At 48.8% G+C, this 18,376-nt stretch overlaps 5 protein-coding genes across 6 annotated transcripts; 1 reads left to right on the top strand and 4 right to left on the bottom strand.

The window, feature by feature from the left end:
- Nucleotides 1-407: 407 nt before the first annotated feature.
- Nucleotides 408-713, bottom strand: FOIG_07320 (acyl-CoA dehydrogenase; the record flags this gene model as incomplete). Its single annotated transcript, XM_031206830.1, has 2 exons — nt 408-565; nt 617-713. The coding sequence occupies 2 exons, from the start codon at nt 711-713 to the stop codon at nt 408-410; spliced, it is 255 nt and encodes an 84-aa protein (XP_031063949.1).
- Nucleotides 714-964: 251 nt separating this feature from the next.
- On the bottom strand, nt 965-2,697 carry FOIG_07319 (uncharacterized protein). 2 transcript variants are annotated; one of them, XM_031206828.1, is made up of 3 exons: nt 1,969-2,697; nt 1,471-1,913; nt 965-1,419 (listed from the first exon to the last, which is right to left on the bottom strand). In XM_031206828.1, the coding sequence occupies exons 1-3, from the start codon at nt 2,495-2,497 to the stop codon at nt 1,276-1,278; spliced, it is 1,116 nt and encodes a 371-aa protein (XP_031063947.1). In that variant the 5' UTR covers nt 2,498-2,697; the 3' UTR covers nt 965-1,275. The 2 variants fall into 2 exon arrangements, with proteins under 2 accessions (XP_031063947.1, XP_031063948.1); XM_031206829.1 differs by having other exon boundaries at nt 965-1,913.
- Nucleotides 2,698-3,307: 610 nt separating this feature from the next.
- Nucleotides 3,308-4,799, top strand: FOIG_07318 (uncharacterized protein). Its single transcript, XM_031206827.1, has 3 exons — nt 3,308-3,574; nt 3,621-3,751; nt 3,804-4,799. The coding sequence occupies exon 3, from the start codon at nt 3,812-3,814 to the stop codon at nt 4,583-4,585; it is 774 nt and encodes a 257-aa protein (XP_031063946.1). The 5' UTR covers nt 3,308-3,574; nt 3,621-3,751; nt 3,804-3,811; the 3' UTR covers nt 4,586-4,799.
- FOIG_07317 (uncharacterized protein) lies at nt 3,781-7,154 on the bottom strand. The gene is made up of 6 exons (XM_031206826.1): nt 6,230-7,154; nt 6,160-6,176; nt 6,017-6,096; nt 5,696-5,963; nt 5,180-5,642; nt 3,781-5,130 (listed from the first exon to the last, which is right to left on the bottom strand). The coding sequence occupies exons 1-6, from the start codon at nt 6,368-6,370 to the stop codon at nt 5,002-5,004; spliced, it is 1,098 nt and encodes a 365-aa protein (XP_031063945.1). The 5' UTR covers nt 6,371-7,154; the 3' UTR covers nt 3,781-5,001.
- Nucleotides 7,155-10,850: 3,696 nt separating this feature from the next.
- Nucleotides 10,851-16,982, bottom strand: FOIG_07316 (kinesin family member 1/13/14). Its single transcript, XM_031206825.1, has 2 exons — nt 16,390-16,982; nt 10,851-16,326 (listed from the first exon to the last, which is right to left on the bottom strand). Exons 1-2 carry the CDS (start codon nt 16,451-16,453, stop codon nt 11,066-11,068), a joined length of 5,325 nt encoding a protein of 1,774 aa, XP_031063944.1. The 5' UTR covers nt 16,454-16,982; the 3' UTR covers nt 10,851-11,065.
- Nucleotides 16,983-18,376: the final 1,394 nt, after the last annotated feature.

Here is an 18,376-nt window from a genome sequence, read left to right as displayed (position 1 = left end):
CTTCGCCGCTTAAGCCGCAGCTTGCGGCACGATCCTTCGACGATAGACGATGATTGTCATGGTGTTGACTTCTGTAGTTATGTCGGCCAACTTATCCGATGCTCCCTTCGGAAGGTGGATTAGTCCGATACAAATGTTTCCGGACTCAGAGAGACTTATATAACAGCACGCAATGGATTCAAGTTCTCGGTCCATGTGAATATTTCTTTACTCCATGGCCTGATATGTTCTGGTATGCTGAACCATCCACCACTTGCTTCTAGACTGAGATCTTTGAACTCGATACAAATCCGCCTATATTGTGTAGCTTAATCCAACATGTGGTATGCGCCATGCCAAAATCAAATTAAATCAAATCAGAAAAAAGTGCACGCTACCGCCTTTGAGTCCCAGAGTTGGGTATCTCTCTATAGCTTGGCGCTCTCGCCAACAGCGCCAATCTTGAGGTCCTTGCCATACTTTTCCAGGACATGCTCGTTGTGGTACTTCCAGAAGGCCTTGGTAGCGTTCTTTCCAGACCAGCGCTTCAGGATCTTAGCACCACCAGGGTGTTCATCGATGAACTCTGTGGGTGTTTGTCAGCTTTGTTCTGCGAGTTTGGGTTCGGTCGCCGCACTGGTCACGTCGTAAACGTCATTCTCAACGATGAGCCAGAAACCATTGGCCTCATCCTTGTGCTTTCCAACCTCAGCGGTAGTATATGTCTCGGACATTTTGGTAGGTAGGTATAAAAGTCGAGTTACGAGGGAAATGAGAAGTTGACGAAAGAATTGAGCTGTGGATGAAAGCGTAAATGAATAGATTAAGTTGATGAGCTTGGAAGAAACAAGGAGTTCTTTCCGGGGCGCCGTCGGCAGGTGGGGGCTTGCCTCGGTTCACGGTCACGAGCAGCACTTTCACCCATTGCAGAAGCCTGGGGACCGACCGGGGGAGCTGGGGAAGTGCGCTAGGAAAGCTACCAAGCCGGGGGGTCTGCACCTATCACATGGAGGCAATTGTCAACTTTCACAAGGAAGCACTCGATTTGAAGCCCCAGTTGGTCGGAACCTGGTACCCAATATGACCGACCCTATTGGAGTCCAAGTTTCAAGGAATGAGCTATCTACTGTAACAGATTGTTGATGTATATTTCCAGATTATGTGCAGAAACTGAGAAAATGCTTTCTAAACCAAAATTCAAAGTCCTTTGCAGTACGCCGTCTTCTCTGTACTCTGATGTGATCTTGACGCTCTATGTACCCTTTACTCGTTGGCTCATAAATGCTGGTCAGCTTATTATACGACAACTGTAGTAGCTCTTCTTCGGATCGCGTCACGGAATCGGTCCGCAAACGCTGCTGTTCCACGGCAATCACTCTCCGCTCGCTTCTCAAGAGCCTTTGGCAGCCATTCACTAATCTTTACAATCCGATTCTCGTTCTACGTCTCGTCAGTTTGCCCGAATTTCTCAGCAATATGTGCTAGACTTACGGATGGGTGAGTGCTCAGCATCTCTGGGGCTTCTTCTCCACTGGCATGCTGAAGCGCGTGCATTCGCTGCCAGAAGCCCAAAGCTGCGCGGGGGTCATAGCATGCTTCGGCCATCATCATTAGGCCGATGTAGTCTGCCTCGCTTTCCTGCTTTCGACCCATGGGAAGGTAGAAGAGCAGATCTTGTAGGTAATATCCTCCCACGACATTCCAGAGTCCAAAGAGCGCAAGACCAGGTAGAGCTCCAGCGAGGAAGAACAGACTTCCGGCTGTAAGATTTCCTACCCATGCAGCAGAGAGGCGCTCTGCTGCGTGAGAGGCTGTATTATGCGCAATCTCGTGCCCTAGTACTGCTGCGAGGGCATCTTCACTGCGGCAGACGTTGATAATACCACTATGCACAAACACTTTACCCCCAGGAAGGACAAAGGCGTTTGCTGTTCCTATGGCCAAAGGTCAGCAAACCGACATTCGCTGCACCTGATCGCCAAAACATACTATTATCAGCTATCACGAATATCTCCCAATTGAGGTCCGTCATGCCGCTCACGGGGATTAATCTCTTCATTACCCTCCTGACCAAGATAGTCCTTGGATCCCATTCTGATAGAAAATGACCACCTTGCGCTCTGACCTGCTCAATAACCTGTGCAGCTGCTTTCGAATGCGCGCGTGCAACCATAGAATCAGAGAGGAAATTGAATCTTCGACGGCCCGTGACCGGCACGGTTTGGGAGTTGTAGAAGTAGAAGCCAATGGCGGCGAGAACAGTTGCTATCACGGTGAGACGCGAATTACGACTACTGCCCGCCTGTGTGAACTTGCGCGCCGCGCGATGTGGGACGAGGGGTCGCGCAGCTTGTAGGCGCTCTTGTAGTTCTCGTTCGGAATGTTGTTGGGGGCGATAATGGCATTGCGAGAAGGTCCTACGACGAGAGATAGAGGATATGGCGGTGCGATGAATAAGGAAAATGGTAGGACGGTTTATGCTCAGTGACGAGTTTTGGAGTAAACGAGGGGCAGTCATTGTCGGATTCGGCGGCCGGCGTGATTCGGTCAGTTGTCGTGCCGTTATTTTGGTCTTAATTAGAAGTAGTGGCAGATCGAGCAAATTGTCACGAAACAAGCGGGCCGCGGAGCTGGCGATTGTGTGCTTGCTTGTGTGTTGCCTTGTCTCGTGATAGTTATTGGTGTTTAGCACGTTAGAAGAAGCTCCATGGTTTGCGTCATGGCCAGTCTGGAGCTTTCCCGCCATCGGGGACCTATCCTAAGCGGTAAACGATACTTACCTAGGTAAGTATAGTGGGTCTTTAGACTACTTTATTTTGGCAGCTTAAGGTCTTGCTCCCAGGCCCCGGCTAAAAGCGCTGAGGCACTTCGTAGGTCAATAACCCGAGAGCATGTACTACACCAACGCTTTTAAGAAGGAAAAATGCAACGAAAATATTTGCTTCATTTTCATCATCAGACTTCATAGTTTCTCGTAGATGAATAAGAAAATAGAAGCCAAAGTACTTCCTTCCATGAGATGGAAGACTGTCTTTATGTTCTTTTTTAGTGACAGCTGTTGCAGGCCGCCACAATAGTCTTTCCGTTCTAGGGACCCTTGGGCTCATCATCCACTCATGAATACACGAGCGTATAGCTCTGTAATTGTTGCCAATGAATAACGAATCAGTCTGATAATTACAGGTACCTAGAACTTAACCACTGACACACCTTTGTTCATTCGCACCAAGTCTTATCCGTATCTAGTGGTTGGTGTGTCTGTTGCTTAGGATTTCCGAATAGTATCACGAACTACACTAACAAATTTGCTTCCCCATCACAAACCCAACAGCTGACTACCAGATTCAAGCTTTACTATCACACAGAAGCTTTTGTCATATACAATCAACGGCTTGTTGTTGTAGGCATATGACCCGGAAACTACGGGCTTGGCCTGACCAACACGCGATGGAGCATCTTCACCACAGGTAGCTCATTTCAGGGCAACCCTGACATCATCTCAGCAACCTAACCTCAGTATAAACTCCCTGCCAAATTCCAAACACCAATTTTGCGCCTCTTTATCCTAATTTGGGCTCGTAATCGTTCCGTGGAGGTCAGACTCTGGCTTACACCATCCTCGTTTGCTAACATGATACTAGCTTCTTTGAGTAGTTTTGAATCCTGCATCACACCAAGAGGGTCTCGTTTTACAGGCACTCTTATCAAACATCCCGTCATATTGGTGTGGATGCAACGGCAGCGAACCACACATTCAACGTCTTATAGTCGAGTGCGTAAGCTCTGTCGTTACGCTATCAGTCTCTTGCTCACTCTCTATTCAGGGGTATAAATGGAGCTTTCTATCTTTCAACTGCTGCCAACCCAAAAGCAATTCTCATCCTCCATCATATTCTCAATACGATTGCCTGCCTTGTTTGATACCAAACACAAGATGGGCGAATTCGTCAACAGCGAGCCTGACTTGGGCACCATCAAACCTTCATTCACCTCTTCATCCGAACCTGAGAATCCTCGATCAAAGTCCCTCATCCAGGCTCTATCCTTGGAGTCCCATATCGAGGGGGGCTACTTCCGCCAAACTGATACAAATCCTACTACCATTCCTTCACCGTATTCATCCGAAGCTCTCTCCCACGAAACTCTGGCTCTTTCGGGTCCTGCTCGTGAAGGTTATAGGGCGGATACACGACGTCTCTCTACCACCATTTACTACCTACTAACCCCACGCCATGGTCAGGGGAGCTTCCATCGCAACCGCAGCCGTGTTATTCATACCTTGCATCGTGGACGGGGACGCTATGTACTCATCCACCCTGATGGGCGCATCGAGTCCTTTATTGTCGGCAATGCGGTTGAACGAGGCGAGCGTATACAATGGATCGTCGAAGGTGATGTCTGGAAGGCAAGTTACTTGCTCCCCAACGAGCCAGATACCGGCAATGAGTCAAATAGTGAGGAAACTGAGGGCCTGCTGATCTCAGAGACGGTTGTCCCTGGCTTTGAATATCACGACCATGCATTCCTCACTCAACAAGGAATTCGTGAACTACTCAACGAAGAGCAAGCCCGCGAGCTGGACTGGCTCGTGAGAAGATCGGAGTAAATGTTTGAGGGCAATGATTAAGACTAACATTTGTGAGAGAGGAGACAGTTGTATAAGAAACGGGTCGCTTCTATAGCATTTTTGGAAACGTGTAATGTCGTCTGGCAATCTCATTGCCATTGATTACAGACTCCAGAGCTTTAAAAACAGGCGGCTATCAAAAGTGCAGTTCGGTACGATGTTGTACCCAAACCCATATCAATACATTATTCTAGTCATGTGCATCGTATCGACAGTATTGGGTATCATGGATATGAAAAGCCAAAGTCGTCCCCATTGTCGCTATGCATCGTTCGTGTGGTGGTGCTTTATCGGTGTTGGAATTAGTCCTTCTGAGCCGTTTGCCAGGCTCCCTTCCTCAACCATTAAAACTTAATAAACGGTGGTAGTTCGTTCCAGTCCCCGGTGCTTTCCCTTCATGTAAATGGCACTCGTGGGACAGGCCGTTCACCTGGGAATGGCTTCCTGCCGATGATGACGTGTATTGGTATGTAAGCGTGAATCCGCGTATCGATCAGCTCTCGCCGGACATCAACCAGTGCCACCTGCGACTGTAAGTCAAATAAATCCGAGAAACCTTGACAGTATGCTCACCTCAATCTGCGCAGGAGTTCTCTCGTAGACGCGGTTGAAAAGTGTGAAAGAGAAGCCGCTGAGGCCCATCAAAAAATTCCTTTCCCACATGCGCCCAAGTTCCTTTAGGCGTTCATCCTTTGGCCAGCCATTCATGGGCATTTTGAAGATTCGCTCTTGAACGTCAACAAAACCCGCCTGCACATATGCCTCACGGACATGGGCAGCAACATTGGTTGGCCGGCCCATCAGTTCTGAAGCTTCGTTGATTTCGCGGAACCATGTTGCAAGAGGTCCGTTCGGTGGAAGGCTTTCATCGTCAGACATTATAATGGCATCGTATTCCTGCGACTCGAACCACCCTCCTGGCTTCAGTGTTTGAAAGGCTTGGTCCGCAATCTGCTCCTTGAAGCTAGCCCAGCAGCCAGATGTGACACGGGTATGAATATAATCGAAAGGCTGAGAGTAATCCCAAGGCTCAGAGCTAGAAAGCAGTAAGTTTTCAAAGGGTCACCTGAGGCCTGGATGTTGACATACGAATCTTCGACGTAGAAGTTCACGTTTGGGGGTACTTTTCGAGGCTGTATTGGTGAAAGGTCGGTTGCGACGACTTCTGTTTCTGGAAACAAGTCGCCCATTTTGATTGCCCAGTCACCAGTACCAGTAGCTATATCGAGGATATTTACAGGCGGTGCTCTCCTTGACAGTGGTGCAAAGTAAAGACGCTCACCGAAGAGTTTTACTAATGCTTCATTCTGTAAATCAAGGCGCTCACGCTCTAGTTGGTCATTGGGGAAAGCGTATGCTAAAAGGCGTCATTAGTGGGTGCATGGTGGTGAATGGATAGACAAAGCTTACAGCCAGCCCGGTAGGCATGATACGTGCGCCCAAATTCTTCTGGGAAATTCTGTACACTGTCTGTGAGAGATTCGGAGTCTCTGATAGTTCTTGTTAGGCGGGATTAACACGGTGAAAGTGCACTATGGGGTTCGACAACTTACATGCCTTGAGCATCAGGCTACACAAAGTCAGCACGCCCTTGAGCTAAAGGTACAGAAGAAAAGTACATACATCGGGCTCAATGAAACTGTTCCCCCTAGAATTCGAAGCGGAGCAGTTGAAGGTAAACTGAAAATGGTGAAGACTTGAAGGTGATGAGTTAGGCATACTGCCATGGCTTGGTGACTGAGCTGCCATTACAGCAGGCGCCATAAGATATTCACAGCTATGTACGACAAGGACTGAGTATCAGGCAAGGGCACAAAAGCGGCTCTAAGCTGAAATCGTGAAGGGGGGGAAAAGGCAGCTCAATCCGATGCTGCCACGAGTAATTGCGCTTCTCGGACTTGGAGCTGAGAAACGCTGAGACTTCCCTGGTGGCGAACGACCCATGCACTGCCGACTGTCCAAAAAGTTGAAAGGCCCTGAAAGTCGTTCTGATCAACGACTTGGTAGTCAATTATGGATACCGATGCGGAGCCAAACTCCAATGGTAACATGAATCGAATATGTGCACCGGTGGTAATCGCGGATAGAAACACACGAGACAAATTCGACAAGGAGGTCTTGTTGGTATCGTGGAGCGTGCAGCACAATGAGGGGAAGACGGGAGCAAAAGACGATCGACACTCTTGATCCGTCTCTTTAAGAGGGACGCTTAGAGCGGCATCAGGAAGAAGTGCTATGTAGTACAAGCAAGGTCAAGAGAGACCAGGAGCTAGAGTAGGAGAGTCGGGAAATAGAAGCTAGTTATGGAAATGGAGAAGGGCGAGAAGCTTGAATGGAATCCCCGCTCTCTGTAGAAACACCAGAAGAAAAGGAGCCAAGCCTAGAAGAGCAATGCAGTAAAGGACAGGGCCAGTTGAAAGGGAACGGGAAGCGACCCAAACACCTGGTGCGACCGAGGCTCGAGGAGTGGATTCAGTCAGGGTAGCTAGCAAAGGGAACCAAGAGGATGGAGACAAGAGACTAGGACGGGGTCAAGAAGGACCAGGACTAGCAGCTTGGGACCCAGCAGCTTGGGACGGGTATCTAGCTCTCGGCTTTCTTGGCAAAGCCACAAAGCCCTACCGCAAAAGAACTGCAAGTGGAACAAGCGCTTGTTGCTGATGTGTCATTGGCATTGGATGCTGTGCTGTCTTGGTGTGGTGACTACCCCGGTCTAGAGCGCCTGTACGTACAAGAGGCGACCCATTCAGTCGGGAACTGGGATCCAAAAAGGTGAATTTTGAGTCGTGTTTGTAATACAGCCCATCACACCATGTTTGAAATCCAGCAGCTGCCTACCTTTGATTCACCAACTACTCGCCATGGACATGCACCGGTAACTGGATATGAGAAGAGGATGAGGTACGACGGCAAAGGTATGCAATTACGTGGCTGTCCACTAGAGACAAACGCGCATATACGATCCCTTAGCTCACTGGTAATATTCCGACAGATGGGTCCGGACATATTGGTAACCCTTGCGAGGAGACGAAGTGAGGAAACAAGGCTGGAGTCATTGCAGCGCAAGCAAAGCAATGTTCTGAACCAGGACGGAAAAGACCCTTCTGGAGTTTACTAAACCCTTTCGTATGTACTTTCGGTATTAGCGTTGTATCGAGTTACGCAAGGAGATACCATTGGCCACGGTAGTTCCTCTGAGCCTGCAAATGACTTCGGGTACGCAAAACAAACTCCCGTCAAGACCCTGGTCCCTCATCCCTCTCATTCATCAAGGGGCTTCGGGCGGTCCCAACGACGTGGGTGGGCTAGCTCAAGCCTAACGACCGGGCGGCGCTGGGATGAAATCCGATGGCCTGGGTCGGACAAGGTGCAACCAACCGGCCTTCCGACGGCTTGGGAATGGCCACGATCCTTGTTCTCATGTTGGTGGATGTGTATCTTGGGAGGACTCTTTAGCGTTGTCCAACGAATGTCCTGTGCGAATTATGAAGATGGAAGCGTTCGGCCGATTCATCAAGCATCATTTTAGGACCTGTTAGGTGGTTGATCCTCAGCCTAGGTCGACGCCTATGGACTTGGAAGACTGCGGCTCAAAGAAGCCACAACAGAGGTTCAAGCCACATCAACAAAACCGACGACACATGCCAGAAGATTTTTCTTGTATGCGTGATGCGAAATGATATGGTGTGATGTGATATGATTTTGGGGGTAGTTATCAAGGGAGAGTTGAATAGGAGGAGATTAGAGTAATTTATTCTGAGATCCGTGGGGAGTGGATGAGAAATGCATGCTTTTGATCAATGAAGGAGGGTACAAGTCGATGAGATCACCAGTCACGATAGCACCTACCAGCATTAGATGTACGACCTAGAGTTCAATTTTCGCTTTGTGATAGAAATCTCCTGGAACTACTGTCACAAGACTGAGTACCTATGACAAGGATGATAAAGGCCAAAAATATCTGTAAAGCCATCGGGACTCTACCCTCAGGCATGTCAAGCTACGGACGTCACTAGAACAAGCTTATCAATAGATTAGAACGGTCTCCGTTTGATTCTGTATTGAAAACACATCGCTCATCATTCTCATTTCAAGATCTAATATGATCTAACATATTTTATCCCTCTTCAGCATGGGCTACTCCGGCCCCAATTCTTTTAGTCATGCAACTAAAGTTGGCTCTAACTCTGAAACTGGTAGAAACTCAATCTGTCTCTCGTGACAAACTCACTAAGGGACAGCCCATGAGCACAATTAACGCCATGATTTGGAAAAAGTTGCCTGGACGCCCATCTCCCAGTAGCTAAGGAATATTTGTCATAACACGCCTTCTACTGCTACCGGCATCGTACCGTCCCGCGTTTCATGTCAACTTAGCTGCAGTTTTTGACGTGAAGTTAGTAGCCTCTTCCAAACTCAATGCATCCTTATAGTAGTATGCACATGCTGCTGCGTAACTTGGCAACTCAGAGTCAATGTTTTACCGCTGGAGGCACCTCTTTACGTTTTTCTTGGTACACAAAGTTCAATTACTTCTGCCATTCCTGGCCTCTCAAACACTCCTTGTCCTTGTCAAAGTTGTCCCTGGAAGATATGCTTCTGCCGATCCCTTAGGGTCTGCCTTCACCTCTCAGAAACCTCTTCTCTCATTTTGAGTTGGGTGACTATTAATAAGCGGGCCAAATGGGACCCTGTCTCGTAAACATTTCCTCCTTCGGCGGTTTCCTTTCCCCTCTTCTTCCTTCATCCTGGTTCGGCTGTATTTGTCTTCAACATTGGGGACGTGGTAACATCAGGGCTGCAATACAACCTGCACATTGGCATTAATCGAGATATGAAACTGGCAGTGGCTAGAGGGGGCAATAAAATTCATGACCTCAATTCTAAATGATAAAAAGATTCAGGTAAGTTAGCCCAAGTTTAGTGGCCTCTCTGATAAGTTTATCTTGGCATCCTCTTTCCAGGGAGCGGCTAAACCGCGCATGGAGGGACGATCCACCAGTCTGGGCGAACAATACTTTGCTCGACAGGTAAAATGTTCGCTGTAGCATTCACAACCAAAAAAGAGCCTTCATTAACTTGAGGAATTTCAGTGTTGATCCGGCACATGTTGGTGTTGCGGGAATCTGGCCTGACACCTGTGTCACCATCGCTATCGTTGCAACGAGTGCTATCAAAGCAATAATAATGGCCCAGCGCTTGATAGAATACCATTATCCAACAAATCGGGACGTCTTTGGGGCATCACCGAACCAATCGATAGACATTGTCATATTGCTAACCATGATGTATGCTCCTTGACCGTTACCAATACTAAGGCACCTTGCGCATATTTCGCTACATATAATTGGCTTATACACAACTCGAAAACACATCTTTTCGTCGCGATCAATAAGAATGTTCGGTCCCAGAATCACAAATTCGTAGGCTCATTTCTGATGCCCAAGGGACAAAGGTAGGCATACCAATTTTGTTTTCTTTTGGTGACCTAGTCTTGTTACCCAATACCATCCCCAGGGACGCCATTAGCACTTAAACCCCAAACGTTATAATCTCGGTGCAAGTTCCCATGCCTAGCTTTATACCTCCGTAATCGAATTCTCGAGGAATTCTGGGGGCAGCCCCCCAACTTTTCCCTTGCTTCGCCCCGAAGCCGTTTCCCCGAGCATCCCTGGCCTTAAACCAAATTTCTAACTACCTGTGGCAGATGCCCTATTGGTTAACGGAACGGGATGATCTGTTCCGTCCCGGCTCCCACACTAGAATCACAAAATGTAAGACACTCGAGCCATTCATGCGTTGTCAAGTTGAATCACCACTGTATTGCTGAGATTACGTATCTTGCAGCCTCTCACCAATTATATCACCTGCACAACTTTGAAAATGCGCTGCATGCATCTTTCACCACGTACAATGTTGTACATGTTGTACTGCGGAAACACCGTTGCATCGTTGCATACCTTGTGGGTGAGCATCACTTGGCTGTGACAAGGAGAGATCCAACATATTTTGCATATCTATAGGAGGTGAACTTTGGTAGCTGTCCTCGGCTCTGATGGTCTTCATGTTGGCTGTGTCATATAGCGTGAGCATAATTGAGCCTCTAGTTCACAGTATTGGTCTCCCTTGCATTAGAACCATTGCAGCTCAACGGTATTTGACTTAGCATGGCCTCACAATGGCTGATAGGGGTAACAGCACAGGTACGTACAACATAACATCGGATACTCACTCAGCATTGGCCATTGCACCTGGTTTTGCCTATGGTTCTCAATTGATTCTTTTATCTAAGATGTATCCAAAAATTTAAAGCAAATCTACATGATCGGCGTGCCCTCCTCCTCCTGTGGGGGTATAAGTCATCTCATCTAATTCACCATCAAATAGCTACAAAGAAAATCATTTCCCCAAGAGGACGTTGCAAGTCATTACTCTCATAACAAACAGGCTCACCCTGCTCTAGAAATCGCTCCCGGGGTAGGGGCTGGCTATCCCACTTCCGGGGACGCTGTCATTGCTTGACATGTATGTCTGATCGATTCGGAAGATCCAGTCCATCTTGTCACGCTCGCTCCGTGCTGCGAATAGCCAAGTGTTGTCTGTCCCATAAATGGCAAACACTGCGGACTGCATCCGCTCTGGTAGTCGCTGAAGGCCTGGTCCTCCTGATGAGGCACCAGGTCCACTGCCTGTCCATATAGTAGAGATAACACGGCCTGAAGCAGTTCGTCGATGTCCTGGTGTGAAATCAGTTCCCCCATCCTGACCTTGCGCTCCAGAATCATCGGGGCCCTGAAGCAGGCCCAACACCCCAGGCTGGCTGTCAATACGAGAGTTTCGCAAACTTATGAGCCCAACCTCATCACCATCAGTAGCAGAGTGCAAATGAAGGTACGGTCGCCGCAGCTCGACGAATCTTTTGACCCAACGAGTCGAGTCGCTGTTCGGAATCATCAAGTACCCGCCTTTCAGAACTTTGGGGTTCTTTGGTACTCGGATAACTGTTGCGATTAGTGTCGGCTGCGCTGGACCGTCTGTCATCAGACCGTCTGTTGGAGGTGCCATGTTGGTCGGGCTAAGGATGTTGTTCGATGGATCAGGATATTTCTTCCATAGCTTCAGACATTTTGTCAAAAGATAGGTCTGGTCTTCATCATACTCGGGTTTGAGCAGCGGCTCTTCCACAGTAATTGTTTCTTCCTCCTCGACTTCCGTAGCTTCTGGTGTCTCCGATGAGGCTTCTTCTGTGTCTTCCTTCTTTGGCTCTTCCTTGACAGGCTGGTCCTGTTCATCAACGTGGGGTTCTCTTATTTCACGCTGCTCCAGCTTAGAGAGATCCGTCTCAGGTTGTTGTGCTTCAATGAAGAGTTGAAGTTGAGGTTCGTCTGCGGGAGGTTGCTCCTCGTCATCGAGAGAAGGAGTCTGTGAGGTTTCTGGTGTATCATTAAGCAGGTCATCGTCGCTTGGGATGATCGGCTTTAGCTCTGGGGAAGGTTCAGGCTCGGGTTCTTTTTTCTCAGGCAGGGTGTTTGCTCCATCCAAACCAAGTTTAGCTAAGACAGACTCCGTGACTGACATGTCCGCGGCGCGTCTTTTCTTCTTACGAGCCATGAGGAAATCGCTGACTAGCGACACCCCTCGAGGTGTCCAGCTTGTTAGGTTTTCCTCGCCTTTGACGTAGTCATGTTGGCTATTTAGCCTCCACAGGTCGCCGACTTTCTTGACAGGAGCAGGACGCATGGCAAGAGTGAAAATGCCAGTCGAGGAGCGCACAAAGCGAACGTTCTGCCAGAGTGCCGAAAACATTGAGGTCTGCCGCACGAAAGTTCTTGACAGAATCTGCACGCAAACCTTTTGCGAGAACTTCATCGGCTCAGCCAACTTCTCAGAGCTGATCTCCCATGAGATTGTCATTTGAACTCGATACTTATCCTGCGTCACTCGATCAAGCAATAGTGAGTTGTGCAAGCTGGAATCCCACTGAGCATAGATTGTGAGGCTTTTGGTACCGTTGGCGTTCTCGCGAAAGATCGGGCTCTGGGACAACTTCAGAGAGATATCAGGTTCATTGGCTCCCATGTCAGGTGTCTTCCCAGCCGAGTCAACAAGTCTGATCTTTCCAACGCGAACAGCAGTGACACCGCTCCATGGAAGAGCATCGCCAGAGCTGTGAGAGATATTAATACCGATTCTTCGTTGCAACCCCTGATGAAGCTGAAAAGTTCCCGTGTCAAGCTCGCTGGTTTGTGTAACTTCAACGGCGCCATATTCGCCATTCTCGTTCAATTCCATGATTTGAATCCGGGAGAGTAAATCGTGCTTCTCTTGGGTGTAGAACTGTGATTCATTGATTCGGGATGCTTTGGCTTTATCTTCTCTTACAGGCACAGCATCTCGCATATCATCCCAGCTGAGCAGCTTATCCAGATGCATCGTGGAGACCTTGGCGAAGATGGCGACTCTCAAGGTGACATCTTGGGGGGCAAATAGAGGAATGCTCATGCTATGAACACTCTCAAAGCGAATAGGTCCCTCGTCAAAGTCTTTGATCATTTGGGTCGTGGTAATGCCATCCTCTTCAGAGATGCCTGGGATGAAGAGCTGTGCGTGGACTTCTGTGCCTTCTCGTTCAGCAAACCCCACGAGCTCGTGCATGACAACATTGAACTTGAGGGTGTTTGTTGGTGCACGGGCATGTGATGGTTCAAGGGAAAGCTTGATGATACCGACAACATGTGATGTGTAAGGCGATAAGACATCGAGAGTGGAATCTTGAACCCGGCACTCGAAAACTGCCTTCAGTGGCACATCAACCTCGCCCACAAGCGTATATGACGGCATACATGTCTCAACAAACGGGTTATCGAGACTGAGGTGCTGTGCATATTCCGGTTGGTCAAGATACTGGTGCATCTGCCGCATCTGCCTTACGCGGTCATGTAGTTTCTCCAAACTCCATAAATGGACCACGCTGTGCTTATAATCAACCACACGAATGCCAATGCACGGCTTGTGAGCTTCCTCCAGCGCCACATCATCGCCCTCACCAGTAAGGCCATTGAGCACCATATCATAGGACGAACACAAAACATGGCCGACATCAACCGCCGCAAATTGGAAAACGACGTGCTCATCAAGTTCGTGACTCATGACCTGGGCTTCTTTGAGAATGGATGCGTTTTGCAACACCGCCTCAGCCATCTTCACGAAATGTCGGCCTCGCCAAGTCTTAACAGTCTTCTTTGCCATCTCAATCTCTTCTTCTGAGAGGGTCGGGCTCTTCTTTGGCATCTTAAGGGGATCCATCTTTTCGATCTTCTCTTCGAATTGCTTCCGCTGTTGGTTTAGCTGTTTCTGCATGTCTTCCTTCAACTCCTTCAACGCTGCCTCCATCTTGACCTTCTCCTGTTTGATTTCTTCAATCTCGACGTTAGCAGCCTCGGCGCTCTTTAGTTGGTCCTGGTACTCTTCTTTCTGTTTCTCCAATTTGCTTTGCAACTCTTCTCGGACCTCTTTCAATCTATCGTCGGGCTCTCCTTGTTTTGGGGTTGAGGGCATTGTCAAAGCGGTATCCAACGAGAAGTTATCCATCGTGCCGTTCGACAGGTACTTATCCCTGATCGGGTAAGAAGACTCCGAATCGTCCCCATCCTCGCGACCAGTCACTCGTTCCGCCCTTGCCCTCTGCACATCCTCGAATAAAGCATTGAGCTCTTCGTCAGTAAGACTGGTGAGGTTTTGATCAGATCCAAGAATTGCACCAGCGGCTTCTCGTCTTGCGAGCGACCAATCCGATTCCCTGCCACTTCTCTGGAATATTGATGGAGATTCCGGTCTAGAGATGTCGCCAAATTCGGAGACCCTACTAAATGATCTTTCGTGGCCGGGTCGGGGACTTGGCGAGGGCGAGCCTCGATCCAGTGCCTGGAGCTGGCTAGCTGTGATGGAGTGTCGGAGCAAGCTCTGTGGTCTCTCTGGCACCTCAGCCCGCTCTGCTCTCGCCTCCATAGGGTGATTAAAACGGAAAATATGGAAATCGCCCAGAATGACACGGTAGCCAGAATGAAGTTGTGACGGCTCGGTGATACGCTTTCCGTTGATCATGACCGAAGCACCCTCACTGGGAGTGAGAGTTACAGTCCCATCGGGAGCATTTTCAAAAGTGCAATGATCGTGCAATATCCTGGATCCGTTAAGTCGGATGTTCGCTTGATGATCGGCGTTGGTATCGACATTGCCGACTGTTGTGGTACCAGGCTTGAGGTTGTAGACCAGGCACTCAGCCAGAAGCGGATCGTCGGACAAGTTGACCAAATGCGGCATCTTCTTCGGCGTATGCAGGCCAACGAAACCTTTCTCAATACTGACACCAAGTTCTTCGAGAGCTGCTTCACGTTCTTTGTGAATTTCCTCAGTTTTTAACAGTTTCTCCTCCCATGTCTGATTTAGATCCGTAAGCAGCTTCTCACTCTGGCTCAACTGCTCCGCGATCTCTGCCTTTGAGACCTTCTTCAGAACCCCGTCCGAGCCAGTGATGCTGACCATCTGCTGATCTAGAGGTGTGCCTTCAGGATAAGTCTCTCCGCTAACAAGTCCGCCTCCAGCAGCTCCGCCAGGAACAGGACCATTCCCAAGTTTGCTTCTTAATAGCGATAACTCCTCCTTTAACTCTCTGATCATACGGGCATTAGCATCCTCGTTGACAACAGCATGGTTCTTGATTCGCTTAGCGGAGTCGGCATATCGGAGAGTGCTGAGCGTTTCATCAAAATTGATATCAGCGGGACTGACGGCTGCAATCATTGCCGTCATACTGTTACCACCTAGTGAATCTTTCAACAACCACGTCAGGACACTGTCTCGGTAGGGAACTTGACCAGTGCCTTTTTTCTTCTTGCCACCCGTTGACAGGTCAGCCAAAGCGGCAATGACACGACCCAATGTTGACAACGATCGGTTGATCTCAGCACCCTCTTTCAGCCTCGCACCAGTGGCACCAGTTGATGTCGCTCGTTCAGAACCTGCCAAATCTACCAGACTGATCTTAGCAACCTTTTCCATCTCCATCTTTGTGTCGGTATCGTATTTCTTCTGTGTCAACATCAGGGTGAAGACGGCGTGACTTCGACTTGATGTTTGGTTCATATTGGTTGCGGCGACCGTTCGGGCCTTATTTCCTTCATCCATGAGATGTTCAATTTCCTGGAATTCGTTGACTGCAAGCTTGGCAAGATCTTCAACATAGGGACCTGTGGAGGGATGTTCTCGGACTTTGAGGTTGCCCTTGGTCGATGGGTTGAGTAGATCTCGGACACGTTCGTTGTAGATCTCGAGATAAGAGACTTCGACTGTGCATTTCGTTGTTTTATCCTTCTTTAGCTCATCGATCCTTTTGAACATATCCTGGCAAATCAAGGGAACGATCCCTATTTCCTTCCCATAGCCCATCATAGAATATGATTTTCCTGAACCGGTTTGGCCATAAGCGAAGATACAGTTGTTGTAACCTTGGAATGCATTGTCGAGAAGGGGCTGTCCCAGATCGTCGAAGAGGTTCGATTGGCCAGCGTAATTGGGGTCGTCTTTGTTGAATGACCAGTACGAACGATCGAATGCAAAGGCTTTTGGTCCTCCATCTTTCACGCCTTTCCCTTCAGGTGCGGTAATCACCGTCTGGTTCCCTTTCATCTCAACAATACATTTTGCACCTCTTTCGATTTCTGCACCCCATTTCAGCACCGCTCTTTACCTATTCAAGCCCAAACCGGTGAGCGCCTACTTACCTCTGCTATTGAAAGGTCGACATCTCACCACCACCTTGATATTTCCTCCGCCTGCGGGCGGCATGGCTGGCGATTTGTCTAGGGGACCCAAGTCGGTCCCCTCTGGACAAAAGCTTGGTTGTTGAGAATGCGCGGGATTTGGAAGGGGATCAGGGCTGTCCCCAACACGATATATACCGGTAGCTTATAGTTTATTGTAACGGCATGTGGCTCCACGGTGTAGTCGCCGTCCGAAACTTCAGCGCATTGTCTCGTCGGTAGGTATCGCTACGTAAGGGGGTTGACCGTCCCTTGAGGCACGGGCTAAGAGGTACGTATCCAGAAATGACGACAGTGTCGGATTTGGTATCGCTATTCAAGGTTTCGACAGGGGCTCGCTGTGGATAAAGCTCGTCTCGCTGGAGCTACCTTCCTGGGAGCTGAGCTGCAAGAATGCTTGCCTGTTCGTTGTCGAGGACGAGTGAATACCTTGCGATGGTTGCTTGTCAACAAATTTGGTGGGCGCGGTCGGAGGTCGCGCAGCAAGCTGCTTGGTCCAAGTCCCGTGCTTTGATTGGCAGCTGATGCATTGGCAGGGGATCTGGGGTTGTTAGTAGAAGCTTTCACGTGGAAGCGACTCCAATCTTGTTGAAGGCAGCTAACTGCCGAGCATTAACCGCAAGCCAGCGATCATCCCGTCCTTCGTCAGCTGTTGAAACAGCTGCGTCTGTACACAATGCCAATGGGTTTGACGGTGTTAATTTCATGAAACTCGTAGTCTTCATGTTTTCCCCAATTCGTTTCGCTTTTCGGTTCAGCCTTTGATGTTGACTTCCGCCTCTACTTTCGCTTCTGCTCCTGTTCCCCGCGCTTCATTTGTGGATCACGTCCATGCACCAGCCATGGCATTCATTGACAAATTCGACGTCTCAAACTATGCAGACCTTGAAATTGTCAACTTTTTGTTCAACTCCACGTTAGTTGTGATTCTCTGACGGTTTAATTCAGCGATACAGGCGAAAACGGACTTGCGTGCCTATAAAGAGAAACATGGAACATTTAAGAACCCTGTGGCGCCCTTCATCAATAATTCCAAAGCCGATGAACCCGTTCTTCATCGTGAGATTGAGTGTCTTGCTTGGCGAACACTGCCCTCATTATTGCCAGCAGCTAAGACCTCTTCGTCTCGCTACTCCGGAAGTTGGGGCATATGAACCGAAATGAAAATGACTCACAGGGACATCTCGCTTGCAAACGCAATCCTTGAAACACCTTCGAACTCATGTACGAGTACGGAGTCCCTTACATAGGTCTCTCTATTGCGTTTACCTGACTAAGAATCCCTCATACGGCTTGTAACCACAGATTCAATGAGGGAAACTCGAGACATATCCAGGACGCCGCGACGCTTAACAGAATCCAGGATCAGCCATGTTATTTCTCCTGATAATTCTTTTCAAATTAAGGCCGAGGGACTGACGATAGCGATTGGTATCTGATGCTCGCTCGCCTGCAACATCATTCAGGAATGATGATTAACTGAAGCTCCAAAAGGCCGTGGCGTCAGTAGTAGATCCAACGAATGAAGAGTGAACTTGTATCATTAAGGTTTTCGAGTGCAAATCGCAACATTGCGACTAGGACAAGGGTTTGAGGATCTCCAATTGACATTTGCAGCGAAGCAGTTCGCCTTAGAGCAGATCATCTGGATCCAACGACATGGTCGTACTAGCACGCTTTGAAAAAGAACAAAATTACTTGGCTTTTGACAGTTTCGAGAAAGAGAATGGGGTTCTGTGTCGCTTACAAGATCGGCAACCCGCAGACTTATTGGTCAAGTGGCTTTGCGTGCCGTTGCCCCGAGATCAAGAGATGCACATGGCGCTTACTTCACCCAATGAGTCTCACGATCGTTTAAAGCTTGAGTTGTGGTAAGCGCAGATCTGGGTTCGCCTGAATAGAGCATGACTTTTGTCGACGTGATCAGCCTTACAGACATCCACCACAA

Source organism: Fusarium odoratissimum, assembly GCF_000260195.1.
Source record: "Fusarium odoratissimum NRRL 54006 unplaced genomic scaffold supercont1.10, whole genome shotgun sequence".
Lineage (NCBI taxonomy): Eukaryota > Fungi > Ascomycota > Sordariomycetes > Hypocreales > Nectriaceae > Fusarium > Fusarium odoratissimum.
This window is presented reverse-complemented; position numbering and strand designations above follow the sequence as displayed.